Below are 18,035 nucleotides of genomic sequence, written 5' to 3'. Positions count from 1 at the left end.
GACTGGGGCGTGGTCGATTAAAAGTCTATCGAACATAGCAGTGGCGAGCGAGTTTTGTACGGTAACCCGGAAAAACCGAAACGTCCAAAGCTCCAAACATAATCGTCCCCCGTTGCTATTTTCACCGTTGTTCGGCCACCGTATCTCGTTGCAGTGACGTATCGGAAAAGATACGGCTGGTCCGTTGATTTTCTCGTCACTTTCCAACGATACTGTGCCAACTGGAACGAGATGATGAACGAGAAGATGAACGAGAAAAATTGGAGAAAAAAGAGCGTGGAATGTTTTTCTTGCTTCGTCTCGCTTTTTAGTAGGTAGTCGTTGGAAATTGCGGATGCAGCTCCTCGTGGCTACTGCCAGAGATATAATGAATAGTCTGTGTGTATCAAGTTGTTCCAAGTAGAATTTTGTTTTCTTATGAGAGGAAAGAACGACGATACAGGTTCAAGCGTGTATGGTTGGCTGTAAAAGAAAAAATAGTCTGGAAAGAACGTTAAATGACACATAGGAGGGATATGTTAGTTTCTAAGATATACGACGTTGTAGGAAGTTAATTAAGGTAACGGGTTTTAACGTACGAAAATGTACCGATGCACGTTGATGTAGAACACGTGTTTCGCTTTGAACGATACCAACAAAACGGGGGAGTATTTGCGACCCGTGGCAACGTTAACCGGTTTTGCGAACTTTATAAAATAATTAACGAACCTAATTACCACGGTAATGGAGCTTTTGTTGAATCTCTAACCAAGCAACTGCGATCACGTGCTTTCCTTGTCGTTGCGGAAAAACGGTCCCTGTAGGCGTGTGCTGTTTTGGATGGATACATGCTGCCAGTGAAATTAAATTGCTATATATTATATATTAATTATGATAACGTGTAATATCACGAAGTATCAGCGATATAATGATATAATTATTCTTCGATGTACATTTTTTGTTAGTCGTTGTTTGTCATATTATATGATTTCTTAAAATCTATTTTTAAATATAAATATATCTCTTTAAGCGATGTAAGCAGTACGAGCAGCATGTTACTCACCATTTATAATTATCGTAAGAAAAACATCGATTTTATAGGAAATCTGTGACGCGTAAGAGGTAGTCCGCAATTAAGAACACCTGGGTCTATGAGCGAGATCCGAAGGAATCTTTTCCCCGTTTCTGCTCAAGAGATTAATGTTTTTCTTCCAAGAGGCGTTTAAAGTACTAAAAGAAAATATAATTCTCCATCAGGATATTAAAATTAGGGGACATTATTGAAATATGCAAATAAATGCAATTGCTATAGAAACTGCATAATTTTGAAATATATGTAGCAATCGAAGGTTGGTAGCAGGATGATTTCATAACATAAAATACACCGGAATTCGAAGAAAACGAGCAATCTTCTCCCTAATCTTCTGAAAATGCCCCGCTTTATAACGAGTCATTGTTCATAATAAAAATATGTGAGAGATAAAATGTTAAGCACAAAGTCCTATAGTTGTCACCTATCGGTTGAATCAGCAATAAAAGGAAGTAGCAGGGAAACATCATCGGTTATCTTCGCATCGTACGATCGCTCGTTTCGAAAAAAGCGCGTACGACGCAGCTTGTATGTGCATCGCGTTTATCGAGACGATGCAGATAAGCAGTATCCTGTTTGCTCGTCGCGACGTCAAAATTTGTCATCGACTATGAAAAAATACGATGAACGAGGTCTTCTCATCCCCTACACCTTTCCACCTTTTTCTTCCTTTTCTCGTTTCAACGTAACTGATTTTACAATCTGTCTTGATTTACTCGTTTTCTATACTACGGACTATCGCCAGAAAAATGTTCAAACCGGTCTTTTATAACATTCTGTTAGACACAGAATGCCAGGAACCTTCACGCCCTCCTTTATTCTTGTCGTCGTTAGTCAATTTTTTCATCGTTTCGCGCGTTCGATCGACACGTTCGATTGGCGAAACGACAAAGGCCCGTGGCGCGATCGTTATAGCACTCGGCGAGAGAACCACGTCAATCTCGCGTACCGCGGCCTGCGTTGTTGTTCGTTAATTGAATCGTGCTAGGAGAAATTGTCGAGACAATGGATCGAGCGCTATTGCGTTGCGTTTCCAAGCGTGGTCGGGACCCGCGGTTTTTAGAACGGTTATTTTTAACCGAGAAAAGCGCGTGCACGCGTGCTCATTGTTGTTATACAAGCGACCGGTTGTTGCGTAAGCCCCGTGTTCACCGATATGATGTGCTTTACACCAGCATGGAGCGGAGAAATGCGCTCCTCGCGCTCTGTTGGATGCTGCCTCGTCGTTGTGCTCTGCGGAGCAGCCAATTGTGAAACTTGCAGATAATATTGTCGGATTAATAAGGATCAGAGGTGCGAAATTTGACTGCATAAAGTTTAGCAACGTGCGAAATTCATAGGAAGGATAGAGAGAATACTCTAACGAGCGTGAGTGAGAAATTGTGTCGTATATATATATAAAAATGTAGAAATATACTTGGATCTAAATCTGTGAATCCAAATTTTCAATTGTTAATATTTTTGAATTTTTGAATTAACAATTGTAAAGGATAGCACTATCCGTTCGAAAACTTTCGTTCGTTTCAACTCACGCGTAGCTCTTATTACATTCCATTTTATAAACTTATCAATCTGCACGTTCGTTCTCTAGAAACTTTTCACTCGCAGCTTGAAACTGGTTGCAGTAAATCTCGTCGTAGGAAAGAGAAATTTATTTCGCGCCATCGAGCTCAGCCTCTGTACTTCGAGTATTATTTTCTCTTTTCAGGGCTATTCGATAACGCCAGCCACTCGAGAAATATCATAAAACGGTATCTCATTGATAAGACGCGAAGTAGGAAAAGAATACGAGCCGAATGGAGGTAAAGAGATACGAAGAGGTAAAAGCTTCGTCGGTATTGTTGCGATGTTCTTCGATAACTTTCGATTCTCACCAGTGAAACTTCCTCTACCAGCCACGCTATTTATCGCGATCCGTATCGATTGGCGTATAGGCTCTACGTGATAAATCTACCATTCGCAGATCGTGACTTGGTATCAGATTTAATTTCGATAAGTGACGAAGTCGCGATTTCGATACTTTTAGCTTTTTAGCTAGATACTTTACCATAAAATACGCCTGGTGGATGGTCGAACCACCCTTAATAATGCTAATGGACGGACGAGCGAGTCTGCCAAGACGGTAAAAAAAAAAATTAACGTTGAAAAAACAAGAAGACGAAATCGAGACACGAAAAAGAAGGAAACGGCAAAGGCAGGATTGCCTTTTAGTTCATTCCCTTTGAACTACTCGTGGCAAACGCGAAACGCGGGGGTGCACGTAATCGATTATATACACGCGTACATGCCTTTCGCGATTTAATTGGTTCGTTGAAACGATTTTATGCCCCGGTGAATGAAATTTCGGCGATTCTCTCTTCGTTCGTGAAGATCAATTAAGCTTTTACGAGATTCGCCTTTACTTCCATCTTTTTTACGATTGACACTCGCATGGTTAAAAAGATCAGCTCGCATCCAAGCAGAAAGTCAATCGTATATTTGCGTAATGAGGTTGAGAAACGGAGAAAAAGTGGAGTTGATCGATATCGCTTCTGTGAGGATGATCCGTGATAAAAATTTATAGTTTCGGCGTTTAAGAAATTCATACATTCCCCGCTCATATGAATCAACGATTGACAAGTCGCGTGTTTCCGAACCTACCTACCGCTTCTCAAACATCGATTTATCAAAGTGTACATCATGAATGGACATCCGTGAACGAACGATAGTTTACGCAGAACCGTGAAAGAGCAGCTTGCGTTTTATCGAACGGAGCCCGATGCCATAAAATCAGAAACAAACGTGTCGTTGTTTCCCTAAGAAAACACAGATAGTCCTATGCAAACAAGACTGATAATTTATTGGGAAAAAACGATGAACACTCTCGGCTAAGCAAACTCTAAATATATCGTCGAATCTTTGCGAAATTTTCTGATCCGCCACTTGCACGCACGCGTGACTTTGCAAATATGCAACGTCGTTCCTCCATTCACGATACTTTTAAGCCGGTTGCATGAGGTCACGAGTTTCTCGTTCGCCTTGATAGGTCGCTGTCGAAGGGTAGCGACAATTAATCATCAGCACCCTCGTGAATAAGGGAGGTCGATTCCAGGGTGGATATTAGGGTAGCAGTTTTAGCGACTAGGATGGGAGATCCAATCTAATTCGTCAGTCGACTGACGGGACGATTCTCTGTGAACAATCGGCCGACAGACGGTCTATTTCGTTGTCTGGTTCAATTTGAGTCTGACTTTTTCAACTTCCTCTGTGGCCATTGAACTGGTCGCTCTTAACTCTGCGTCAGTGTGGTGAGAAAATGTAACACGAGCTGTGTGATTTTTAAAGAAACCAATCTTTCGAGGCATTTAAGCTCTTGTGCTGTATAACATTTTAGCAGGATGTCTTTCTGTATACTTCTTATTAACTGTTCTTTAAAAAAAACTTCGTTGTTATAGTTATAAACTTTTTACAAGGTCGGACAAAAGCGCAGTAGCAAACAAATTATCCATTTTCATCTCGAAATTTAATTAACGTCACTCGTCTCGATCAAGCAACGTTCGAGCGAACGTATATCGCGACGGCAAATCGTTTTAATTTAGGTGCCGTTAAAATTTCTGCGGGTGCCCTCTGAATAGGGAGACAAATCGGCCGACATTAGGGCGACGGTTTTAGGGACTAGGCACCGGGTCTAATTTACCATTTTACTCGGCAGGATGTTCCTCGTTCCCTCGAAGAATCGCACGATACGCGGTGATAAGCGGCGAACTTTAAAGGAACGTCGCTTCCTGGCCGAACGGTCTCGTGAATGTCGCGTGATACTTCTGCTCTATCGTGCTTAGAATCTAGACTTAGACACTGTACGGTTGGCCATTCGCTCACATCTGCGTGCAAAATTTCTGGAAACAAGCTTGCGCAGACACTGTGGGAAACGTTGAAGGAACAAAGAACGAGTCGTGGAGATACTATCGGCGAATTTTAAATTTAAAACGAGCAATTGGAGAGTTATATTTTGAAGATGCAAAGTCGAGATCACGCGTGATGTGTTATTAGGCTGTTATTTGCAAGTCAATCGGGTGAATATCTTCGTTCGTTCATCGTTCAGTGAGATGGATAGAGGCAAAATACTTTTCAAAATATTATACAATTGCTATATCTCAATTAATTAAATATTTTGAAGCCCTTCTAAGATTAAAAGCGTTTTTAATTATATACTTACGAGTCAAAATATGCAGCTAAAATTATAAACGATTATATAGCACGTAATCGTCATTCAACAGAACTATTTAGTCATTTATCAAGCAGAACCTTTCTCACATTTTCCCGCGAATAAAATTTAAAGGAAAGAATATTCCAACCTTTCTCCGTCATTCTCGTAAACATCATTCAGCCTTCCGTCGTTTCACGTCCAATTAATTTCTAGCGGGGCTTCCATTCTCCGAAAGCAAAGAGACAGAGGAGAGACGAGTCGATATCTCGTCATCGACGACAAAAAGGAGCGATGACATCGCGCGGACATACGCAAGTCTCTAGTGCTGCGTGTATTGTGGCTCGAGAGCTGCACTCTCGAATGCATTTTCGTGCACCGGATATGCAAGCACGCGACGGCTTAGCCAACGACGCATGTTTATTCCTCGTGGATACCGAATATTTTTCTTCGTCGTCGTCGAATTGACAGGTAACGCGTACGTGACGTTTAAAACCCTGCATTTTCGAGATAGATGTTCGCATAGAAAAATTTCGATGGAAATTTTTCGTTGGAACGCCGACGATTTTTCCGTGATTGACGGTAGATGCTGGATAAGTCTATGGAATGAAAAATTGAACGTTCCACCTTGGTAACTTTGTCATGTTCGTCCGATGAATAGCAATGCTGGCGTGAAAGTGTATTAGTCCTTTGTTATTAAATGATCAACGATACTATTTTCTTTTTACAAAGTATTTTCAATTTGTGCTTCGACTCTTTGGCGGTCGATCTTTTTGCAGGCAAAATTTGATTTTATCTATTATTAATAATAGATTTTTAATTCGTTAAAACGCCCAGAATACATAGGAGTACACTGTGAATGAATATGGAACTCTCAGCAAGATACAAAATCGTATTTAATTAAGCCGTTTCCTGTTTCTTGTTTTCTACTTCCTCTTTGTTCCTTGCTTTTTATCGTTTGTTTGTTCAACACAGATATAACGTAGCTGCAACGATATACCTTTTCTGCAAACGGCTGAACCTTAAGATGCAAAACCGCTATGAAACGCGCGAGAACATCAAACGTGTCCTCGTGTACTTATTTTCAAGTCAGAATTAAACTTATGTTTCTCGTTAGAAAACCAAGAGAACGGTTCCTCGGGCGATTTCTGCTGCCTCGGCAACGAGTCTATAATTATATTTGCCTCCGTATCTCGCTTTGCGTTTCTCAGAGTTCTGCTGGACGTTTTGGAACGCAGCCTTAGCTGCATACGCAGACGCTTCGAAATAAACGATCGAACAGCACGGAATTCGAATTTCACGCGATCGAACTATGAACTTGAATTTTTAGATGATCAAGCTTGTAAAAGAAAATCGTGTACGTGAAATATGAAACAGGCGATAAAGAAAAGTCTCAAAAGGATTAGAATAGCATGGAGTAATTTGTACGATGAAAAGAAAAATGGAATAGAATGTTTGAAATTCATCTGAAATCTAATTTCTTTGATTAGAATAACAAATGAAAATCACCATCCGAAACGATACAGCCAAGAAGCCAGTCTTCTGCTTTGTTTGTTTCGAGAAACGACTGATCGACGTTCGCCCGTACATTTTCATGGCTACGGCCGACTGTCTCTCCATTACCAAAACTCTAATTGGGGTTGAGCCACAGCCGGTGCGGTGGCGAGATTATACAGCGCGAGGCAAGTGTACACATGGTAATAGGCACCTTTAGATCGTGTTTCTGCGTTGCGACGATAATGGAAGCCAAAGAGACGCTTGTTAGAGCCAAGTTGGAGCATAGTGCGTGGTCCCCGAGTATGTTTGAGCGTGTTCCAACAATCGATTCATTTGCCATGCCCTTAGATTTTCTGCAAACGTGGCTACGGGTCAAGGCTACGGAATATTAACGAAGAAACAAGCGTGTTTTCTCTGCTTTCTTGGAAATTATGAAAGACATATAGAGATAAAGCAGTATCTGTTGATACTTTTACGATTATCTGCAATTTTTCAAGTAAGTAGCCTTAGTCAATAAGATTGATAAAATCGATAAAAGAAAGAAGAAAATTCCGCGATAATTTGATATAATATATAACATTAACGGTATGGAGATTATATGACAGTTGCAATATTTAATAGTAGATGTTTATATCGTCGATTCTCAGAGACTCCACTGCAATTTATCAAATAAATTCCCTGACACGAACCGTATCAGAAACAATTTTGCATATGTCGCGTTAACTTCGTTCCTTTCGAACGTCATCAATAATGCAATTTCTTATGCTTTCCTTTCTTATTTCGTTGTATCTAACCTTTGCGAGAAATATAGCCGCTGTAGAGACAGTCACGTAGCGAATTTATTTTTGTATCTTCTTCGGAACAAAATAAATATCGAACGACGTTCCCCCAGAGACTTGCAAAGCTGCAAAGCGCTTCGAATCGAACTTTCGCTCTGATAGACGGTTCACAAGCTTTCTCTATTTTTCTTGGTCAATTGTCAGTTTGGAGAAGACGCTTTATCTTACTATCTGACTCCCAGTTTTATTCGCTCGAATTCGCTTGCCTTTTCTCATCCCGTCCGTGTAAAAGGCGCAATATGTTCGAACGCAAAGTTCATTTAACCGATTGAATTTATACATTTGTATCCGATCTGCCTTTTCGTCTCAATATTTTTTTGTTTGCTAGATCCGATATTTCCAGTTCATTGATTTCCTGTTTACGAATCCATATAATTTTTGGAGGAATTCATTGTTATTTTGTCTGCTGAATATTATTTTCGCAGATGTACCGTACTTATTTATTTACTCTAAATTAAATAGATATTATTTTTTCAATTAAATATCGCTTCCGCAAATATTCCCAAAATTGAATGTCAAAGTTACATGGCTATTTATATAACCACGAAAAAAGTAGGAAATTATAAAACGATCTATCAGTTGTCCATTAAACATTTTTTAGACAAAATGTTATTCTTACATAGCCCTTCCATATAGTCGATCCTCCATTGAACGAACACGAATGATATCAGAGACTATAAAATGAGTCCTCGTGAGAATTCACCAGCATCAAAAATCACTTAAAAAATAAATATCCCTCATCTACTTGTGAATTTCTTCCAAAAATCGTGGAAGAGCCCATCTTAAAGAGGGTCAGAGGAATGATAACGGAATAGCAATTGCTCGATGAAAGTTGCCCTGAAATGGGCGCGAGTCGCAGACAAACAAACGTCGATATTAAAAGGAGCCATCGGGAATGTCGCGGTGGTTCGTTGTGCCAAGTGTTTTCGGGGGAAGCGGAATTTTCCATCGCGAAACGGGGGCTGGACACGGGCAATCGTCGACGGAGGGTGCGTCGTATCCACCCCCACGATTACGTAGGTTCGTGTAGGTGCGTGAATGCACGACCGAGCTCGAATACAACACCTGAGCGAATGCATCTGCTGGTCCAACGAACCTTGTCTCTCTCTGACTCTCTCCCTGCCTGTTTTCTAGTCCGTGGGGGGATAATTCGACTCCCGTGAGTTGTTATGGCGGCGTTGCATCGAGTGCAGTTGGGGTGGTGCGAACAAGTCAACGCGTCGGACCAGAAACTATGAAAAGAAAGTTGTGAAGAAGAGAAAAACCGATGAGATTTGTATAGCGGGCAATTCTGAAATTTCTGAAGGATGTTTCGTTCTTACGCGTGTGCGTACAGTCGAATGAAACGAGCTGTGTTGTAACGCATGAAACGTCTGGTTTTTAATGATTGGTATTTCGTAAAATATAAGATACGATCGTATAATAAATTGTAAATTGTGTAATAATTATATGATATCGTATTATTGTTAATTATATAAGTAAATTATTATACACGTAAAACGTTGAAATCGCGTGCATAAGAAAATAGAATGGTAAAGAAATTCTAATGGATGGATCGCGTGGAATTTTCGTAAGCTCGCTGTTATTTTAACGTAGCGATCACGTCGTAAGATTTATATGATGACTTTGTGGAGAGAAAATTGTGAAAATCGTACGAGAGATTACAGGACGTAGGATGCATCGGTGCATCGATGCGGTTCCGTCTTTAATTAAATTCGCCCAAAGCCGGGGCGGCGTTCGTTAAATCCTTTTAATTAAGCTCGTTTCATCAGCAGGCGCAGGCCGTGTTCGTGGCGAACTGAAAACACACTAACAATCCTGCGATTATATTCATTTTCACCGTAACAATAAATTGCAGAAGTTTCACCCCCTCAAACTGAATTACAAATGATACTTTGGTAAACTAAAGTACTATCAGATCAAACCCATAAATTCATAAGCGAAACTATTATGTACACGAGCTATTCTTTAACCTTAATTAAAGTTTCCACGGATTATTATACGAAATTAGCACGAGAAATTGCACTGTTAATGCTAATCGACATACTGTCTACGAATATAATTATATGAAACTAATCGTTTGATCATACGATTATTTGTAATTAGTCACTTAAAACAAATAACATTTTAATATCTTGATGTTATATCGTAATGTTATTACAAACAAACAATATTACAAAAATATATGTAAAAACAAGATGTTGACAAGATGAAATCGATCGACAACGTGCTGGATCTTAAACCTGTTTTCCCTTAAAGAATAGGAGTACTGTCATTGCCCTGTGCTCTTCGTACGAAGGAGATGTTCCAAGAAACACATTAAATAGAATGGAATCTGATCGGTTGAAATTTGCCCTTTACGAGTGCAACCTATTTGGCGGCGCGTGTCTTTACCCTATCTCCGTCAGGGGGTGTTCGCAGGACGATTTCCTCGCAGCATTGCGCAGGAAAAAGTATCGCCGTAGTCCTGTGTTCCTGCGGGAGCAGGCGGAATCGATAGCCGCACATGCGCGTGTTGGACGCAGAGGGAAGCAAAGGGGAAGGAGGAAGAGAACGAGAGAGAGATAGGAAGTTTCTCCTCTCGTTCGTTCACGTCGTGGAGGGAATCGAGAGGGCGAGGGACGAAGAACCGACCGGCTCCACGTTGAATCCCTCGCGGATCAGCATCCAGTGCCTGCAATACCACGCCAGTACGCGATCACGCCGGTCGTCCGTGTCCACTTCGTACCGTCCACCTCGAATCTCGATCGTAATCCGACCGATCGTTCCAAATCTTTCCGACTTTTTCACAGGATGTTCCTTCGCACTCCTTGAAGCTCCGTGACGACGAAGATTTCTGCGATCTCTTGCGTGTCGCATCAATGATTTCCACGTTATCGTTACTCGACATGTTCTTGTTTCTCAGTGAAAAAGTATCGACGTCGAAACGTAAATATAGATTTTTGTGAATTGAACTATGGAAGCTGATCGAATAGATCTTGCTGGTCCATGGTTATAAATATTGGGATAGGTTCAGTGCCTTACCGATTTTAGATGCATCGTTAACGTTAGGAAGATTTCTTCGAAGACTCGTTCGGGGATTGTAAGCGAAGTCGAGTCAATCGCAGGATGTGATCGATTCCTCTACGGGCTGTCCCATCGCCGGAAATCGCGTACTCTATCCGTTCGGCGCGGGAGGAAATCTGAGTGACCGATGATTTCATTAGCCTGGTCACGCGAGACGAGCTTGGACGTTGTTGTGAAACGGAGGCCCATGACGGCCGACCGTTCCCCGCGATGACTATCGTTAAACGATCGCTCGACCAGGTTCAAGGACTGTTATTGGCCACGACACCGTGTTATCCTCCCCCTTGTGGCGTAGTCTCCGGTTCTTAGTGTCGATCGAGGATCGTGGTGGAACGCAGAAAGTCTAGACGTATAAAACCAACTTCCTCCGAAGTAAACAATTCGTTCTTAATCTACGAACTGGCTTCTTCTATCTTCATTTACGAGATTCCATCCGTTCTTTTGGTTTGTGCCGAATGTTTTTCATAATCACGTGAATTATGCCGGGAATAATTATCAGTTTATTCGTCCATACAAATAATCGTAAACAAAAGTTACGAAAAGAAGAAGACACGATATTCTTCAAGAAGATGCTGTAAAGGAGAGTTTGTGAGCAGAAGTGAGGCTATCAGGAAGCAGAAGCTTTCCAGGCTGCCAAATGGATAGGTTTTTCCGATGGAAAAGCCACAAGGCACAGGAGGACGTGAGTAGTATGCAGGAAAGAAGCAGAGAAATTTACATTTGATTGGGTAGATCGCTGAGTTGGCTTTTTATGGTTTGGTATGGCTTGGTCGAAAACGGTCCCATGGCATGGGATAAAGGACCGTAGGATAACACGCGAAGAATAAGAGAGGAAACGAGCAAAGAGGGAGTCGTAGAAAGTTTGAAGATGAAATTATGCATGTATTAGGAGACTATGGTTAAGCGGGTTCTCTCAGGTGGAACGGGTTCCTAGAAATTGTAACTCGCCAGCAATTTCCTCTATACTCTCTGTGAACGCGTAGGATTATGCTTTCCGAACCGGTTTCCGCATTTAAAACACCAGGTTACGTGTAATGCGCGATCATCTCGCGGAAAGTTGGCCTGAATGAACGAAGACGCGGATTCCTGTTCGTAAAACGTGCAACTTTGTATCCAATCGATCGATTAACTCTGTCGTTGGATCTCGTGTTAAAAGTGCTTATTTAAGAAATATATAACTTAGAGTTGCTCTGAAACGTTCAGTTTATAGGTACAGAAATCAAACCTCTACGATTTGCTCTTCTCAAATTGTATCGGTAATCGAGAGCACGAATAAAATTGTACATGACAATTTTAATATCGCTGAAGCTTCGTTAGACCGATTCGAATGTTTTATCGTCAGATTTTCATATCATTACCCTCTCAAACGTCACTAGTACCTTAATATTCTCATAAATATCCGAAACGGGAATAACACTACGAAATTGGATACAACGACCTTTATATCGTTGCGGTAAATTTCGGGGTTCGAGAGAATGTCGGGGAACATCGTATTGGCACGAGATGCTGTTCCAACAGAGAAAGCCAAAAAAGGAGAGGTTCCTTCGGGGATTCTTTCGGACGGGGACAAATCACGTATTTCTCTCGCGCAACCCAATGTCTCTGTGTCCTGAGCCAAGAAGAGGATTAAATACACTCATGGTATTTTTCCCCCTTCGTGGCAACGAATTCTAACGTCGTTCGTCAGACTTTCTCCTTATCGCGACGCCTATACCTCCTTATTTCAACCCCATAATCCGACCTTAAGTCGGGTGAATGCGATAATTTAGAATTCTTCGATCTTCCAGATACGACCTCCTACGAGCTTTCTTATGTTGTCAGCCAAAGTAAGGATAAAAGATTCTTCCAAAGGGTAGATACCCCGTTTCTTCTCTGGTCTTAAGCATCAATGAGGGTGGTTGCAGATGTTTAATATTAAGTTGGCACGTCAGGCGCATACAGACGACACCTGCATTTCCCCGAGGGTTGTTTCGCTCTCGCACACGGCTGACAGGCTTATTTCCGGACAATTTTACGGCTGTCCTTGTGGAACATGTTTCTTACTTAAGCTTGACAGTCGATGCACCAAAATATTCTACGGTCGTGATGAATGCGGTATCTGCAATATCCGCGATAGCTTCCATTGACTGCGTCCATGTCGATTAATCATTCCAGCGAATCGAATGGCTATGGACATTCGCCTTTGCGTTAATGCTCGCCGAGGCATACGGCAATTAAGACAGAGTGGTATCTTTATTTTTCGTTAATTAGGCTTGTGGTGAGAGGTATTAGGGTGTAGATTGTTTTTTCCCTCTCACATCTTCGAACGTAAAAATTTCTCGTAAGTTCATAAATATTCGCGATCACTGATCACGCTAATTGAAAGCAAAAACATTTGCTCGCGACGAGAAAAATTATAGAGTCGACGCTAACGCAAGTTTGAAACAGCAATCACAACGCAATAAAAAAAGAAAAGGAATCTTCACGATCGAAGCGAGTTGCGCGAACCATCGTCGGAAGCGTGTTCTCGAAACTTTTTTAACCGTTCTTTCCAGTCGTTTGCTCGCGTTGTTTGCACGATGTTACAGCTGTTTCTTTGAGAGACCGTTTCAACGTGAAAAGTTTCTCGCTCGAGTCGAGAGAAACAACCCGCGTGATATCGTTCGTCGGTTGAATCGAGGAAAGTTCGATCCTCGGCTGTTGAGTTTTTATCGCCGAGCGATAAAGCTCGAGCGAAGAAAGGTTCTCAGTGAGAATAAATTGGCGGCAAGCGGCCTTTCTCTCCTTTGGCTTTTTCGTCGGCAAAAAGCACGAGTCCTCGAGAGGGTAGTGTTGTAAAAGGCCAAGAAAGCGTAGTCGACTCGAGTCGAGAGTAAACTCGCACTTTGCGCGGGTAAACCGACACTCGGCCGAGTGCGAGCTTTTTGCTCTTTTCAACTCGCGTTCCGTCGCCCGGAAGAGACCCCGTGGCCATGAAAAATGTAAGGACGCGCGCACCCCGTGCCGCGTACAAATTTTCATCATCGGCGGAGAACGTCTCGAGGGGATTTTTCGTGGTCTCTAGAGAACGCTTCCTGCGTCTTCCGCTTGTCGTTTATAGGCTTGCGCCTCGTAAACCTGTTCGTTTCGGCTGGAGACATTTTCATTATTTGCAACTACGAAAGATAGATTTGTTTAACGTTGATCGCGGTGATGTTAAGGTCGAGATGCTTGACATTTTTTTGCCTGAAAAAAAAGTAGGGATTGAAATGGATCGTCGATGTTCTTTAACCTGTTAAGCGTTCTACACGTTGTTTCATTTCTGTCGAAACAAGATACCAAGCCGTCTCGTCTACAAATAAACCGATAATCCAGAAAGGAACACGATACTTCAAAACCAGCATAAATTAGACGAACGTGTATCACCGCAAACGTTATCGTTTGAAACATACGGTATCACTCCGGTTGGGATAGTTCAGAAACTTGATTCCTTGACTGTTTCGAGGACGTTAACCGACGGATAAGATCCCAACCGAGCGATTTCCTTGCTCTCCCGTTGTTTCACTCCCACGCGAGCTCGCCTCATCGCTCGCTGATCGATTAACTTCTCAGCGAGGGAATCGACGTAGGAATCCTGGGAGAAATTCGTTCTCCGCTATCGCAGCGTGGTATCTGACCCCGTGAACGTCAATAACATGGCTAAATATCCGTGACAATGCTCCGCGCGAGATACGACCAACCTAACCGTCCACGAGTTTCGCGTTACAGGAAGAGTCGACTTATCCGGTCGAATCTAATTGTTGTGCCTGATGGCCGAATGGTGGTTACCGGGTCGTTCACCACGTTTACACCCACATTGCGTTTACCAGCTCGACGGGAGAAGCCATCGCTGTAACACGCGTCCCTCTATATTCTCGAGAACGTAAGCCCTAGCGATTTATTGGGTTTGATGCACCTCGCTGAACTCGAAAATGAACAGTTCTCTCTTTTAACGGTTAGTTTGTGTGTCTCGTATTTTCTCTGTATTTTTTGATGTTCGATACAGGTTCCTCGATTAATCGCCGTTGGAAATAATTCCCTGACATTCGCGCAAAGAACGATATAAAAGCGTACGAAACGGAAGAGACAATAAGCTCGTAATGACACGTAGGATGAAAGGTCTAATTTGATTTGCAAGTAGATTTGAAAGATCTCTTTCGCCAATCACGATCCACTTGGTAAAGTGTCATCAAGCATTCTAAGCAATGCCACGCCAGTTTCACCCTGTCGTTTACAAGTCACCCTGTGTTTCCAGTCGCTTCAGCTATTCAGCCATCGAAGAATCGCCGATACAGCGTCCCATGAGATCCTGTGTGCCCTCCGGTCACACAGCTAGAGAGAGAAAGAGAGCCAGGTCGCGGAGAGAGGAGAGGGATGGAGAGAGGCGATCTATCAGGCGTAGCGAAACGTGTACACGGGGTACACACGGCGAGCCCAGTTTTCTCCTATCCGTTGGAACGTTTTACGTTCCTGTGTTTGTGTGTATGTGTTCAGGTTGTGTACGTGTACGTGACGAAGCCGAAGGCATTGTGTGTTCACCGTGTGGAGCTGTTGCTTGATTAACCGCCGTAGAACGCCGCATGTACATACACGGCCGAGCGGGCAACTCGGTTCTCGCATTATTTACGGTTAATGGTTCAAAACGCGGAAGTCCGCTGGCTGTACGCCACCGCGAGAGAAGCGCTCGCTGGACCTCTTCCTCAGAGAACGCCACTTTTTCAAAATCTTCTCCCAGTCGCGATCTACATCGCGTGGAAATTGTCCAGAATTGCTAAAATGTTCCTTATTACCGAACAATGGGATATTCTGCGCTCCAAGTGCCAGAATACCAATTATTCGCAATCCAATTGTTATTTCCATTATAGAAATTGCAACCCGCCATACAATTTTCAAATAGAGTCGTATTCCAAAGTAAATTTCTGGTTGCTCGATGTCGACGGCCGCTGGAAACGGAAACGCAAACTTTTGCTGCGCAAACATCCCTTTAAGAGGCAAGTTTCGCCACCTTCGGGCTACGATACACAGAAACAGCACCGTCTCGTCGTTATCATTGCATGCACGCGTCTGCAAAACAATCGAATATCTGGAAGTCTTCCAGTTCTCCCTTTTCCACCCTTCTCGGCAACTTCGACGATACTTCACTGCTAACAATTCCTATTTCGCCCCAAAGCGTCGAATCAGTCCTACGGAAACGTCCTTGGAGCGCGCGTTGAAATTTCGCCGCGTTCACCGATCTCGCGAAATTGATCGCGGAACAATGTGAGATCATCCGTAGGAAATTGGGTGAGCGACTCCGCGGTTTCACGTAAATCGCATTTCCAACCGAGTTAGAAACGTAAAAGGATCTCGAGCGGATTATCGATCGATCGTGCTGCAGCAAGAAGTGTCGGTAGACCGCGAGGAACTACGGATTCAGCTCGCGTTTGCGCCTCTATTTCTGTTACAGAGGACTCATCGTGCTGTTTCCTTTGTCGGACGTGCTTGCGTTATCGACACCGTTTCTAGGGTGGTAAATGATTTATTTCTGTATGTTCAGCCAACGGCTGTGACATAGCGTGCTTGGACATAGCTGGAAAAGAACTTTCGACGCTCTTTTTGTGAAATGAATTACGCTTGGGAAAGTTTGCTGGGGAATTTTTGGATGATGTCTCTTTGATTAGAATTGGTGGTGTTGGCGGTAGTTTTACCGTTTCAACGATACCTATATACTTGTAATGTATCATTATGATTTGATCGATCGATTGTACGACCTGTATACCGTTGTTTAATGTTAATATCTCGTACATTACGTATATTACGAAATATCGAATACAAAGTATTTTTTCTCAGACCAGAAAATCTGTAAAACTTCTTTATTCAACAGTGCCTATAAATAACAACGCTGAAATAAATAAATAACTAACGTTAGAATAAATTGCTGTTGCAGGGTCTGGACAATGTGAGCTCAGCGACCCTCAGGCCTTTCAACTCGGACATCAACACGCCGAGAATCGATAGCTATAGGTTCTCCATGGCAAATCTGGAAGGTGAGCTATCTTTTTTGTATCCAAAATTCTCAATAGAGATCGATCGTTCCGTCTCCATGTAATTTCCGCGGCTGTAACATTGCGCCGTTCTAAAAAACGTTTCCTTCGGGACAAAAAATCCGACTTCTTCCTTTGTTCAATACCGTGAACGTCCGTCCATGTTCATACACGACCTGTGTCTCGTATCTAGGACAGTTTTTCTAACGTTCCACCCTCCTCCATTTCGTGCTTCGTGAATAAACGGACGGGACATCGCGCACAAAAGAGACGTTTCATCCCGCGAGATTGTGGCGTAGCTTTTTTTTTTACCCTCGGAAACACGCTCGTGGAACCCAAAGAAAACGACGATGTTTTCGTTGATCTTACTCTCTGATTAAATCGGCTGTTGGTGGCGTGCAAATGTCCCTCCACTAATGTTCGTGAAACCGAGTCGACGGCAAATGAGTTTTTCTGTGGACAAAGAGGGGACGCATCGGTAAAGAGCAATTTCCGGTGTTTTATTGCACCTTATGCTGCGATTTCGTGGCGATGCGGCGATGCGACGAAGATTCTGATCGGACACGATGATCTTATCGTCGATAAAAGCGTTTCGAGATCGTAAATTACATGGTTATTGGAAAACTTGAACGTTAAGTGACCGTTTAGGTTCGAGGATTTAATAATTTGCTACGGACGATGAGCAAGACGTCGTTTAATGTCATCGAAAGTTTTTGACTGTTGGTTACTTTGAAAGTAGAAGTAGTGAAATTAGTTTCAGACGTGGGTACGAAGTTTTTACTAAAGAAATCGTATTGAAGTTACACATAGTTGTTTAATATTAAACGTCATTGTATCGTAAAATTGTAAAAAGTACTATATCTTGAACTTTACATATATATATTTTTTTCTTTTTGCACATTACGAGCCTTCTGTGCATTTTTATGTGTTCGCATTTCCCATAAACGAATAAAAATGCGCAGCCCATTGATTACTAATTCCTTTCACTCGACTCTTTTTATTATTCCTCTCGACAGAGTCGTAAAAACGTAGGAGAAATTGAAAAGCGAAGAAATATTCCTATTTCCCTAGTGTATTTCTTTGAGTGTCACAAACGTCTAGTAAGCAGGCTGAAGCGTAGAAAATTCGACGCTGGTCGAACGTGATGCCTGGTTCGGTGGTGGCTCGAATCGCCGGTCACGTCGTCTCCTGCGGCGATTCTGCGGCAACGGCAGCTGCAACTGCAACGGCATCGAGCCTCGCACCTACACCACGCGCTTTATCTTAAATCTTTTGAACTAGCTCCAACCTCTCCGTCGCGCCACGAGAAAAATCCCTGCCTCGTCGTATCAGCGAATTTATGCTCGATAGTGGCGCATAGC

General features: G+C 42.5%; 1 protein-coding gene across 3 annotated transcripts in view; it reads left to right on the top strand.

Moving 5' to 3' along the window:
* The window catches only part of LOC139995847 (uncharacterized), a 142,045-nt gene that overhangs the window by 100,833 nt on the left and 23,177 nt on the right, over nt 1-18,035 (top strand). For all 3 annotated transcript variants that reach the window (XM_072019710.1, XM_072019708.1, XM_072019709.1), the window contains one exon: nt 16,578-16,677. In XM_072019710.1, the coding sequence (XP_071875811.1) occupies nt 16,578-16,677 (100 nt within the window). The remainder of the gene's footprint in view (nt 1-16,577; nt 16,678-18,035) is intronic.

This window comes from Bombus fervidus, chromosome 16 (genome assembly GCF_041682495.2).
Source record: "Bombus fervidus isolate BK054 chromosome 16, iyBomFerv1, whole genome shotgun sequence".
Classification (NCBI taxonomy): Eukaryota; Metazoa; Arthropoda; class Insecta; order Hymenoptera; family Apidae; genus Bombus; species Bombus fervidus.
The sequence above is the reverse complement of the archived record's forward strand: the minus strand, read 5'-3'. Positions and strand labels throughout refer to the sequence as shown.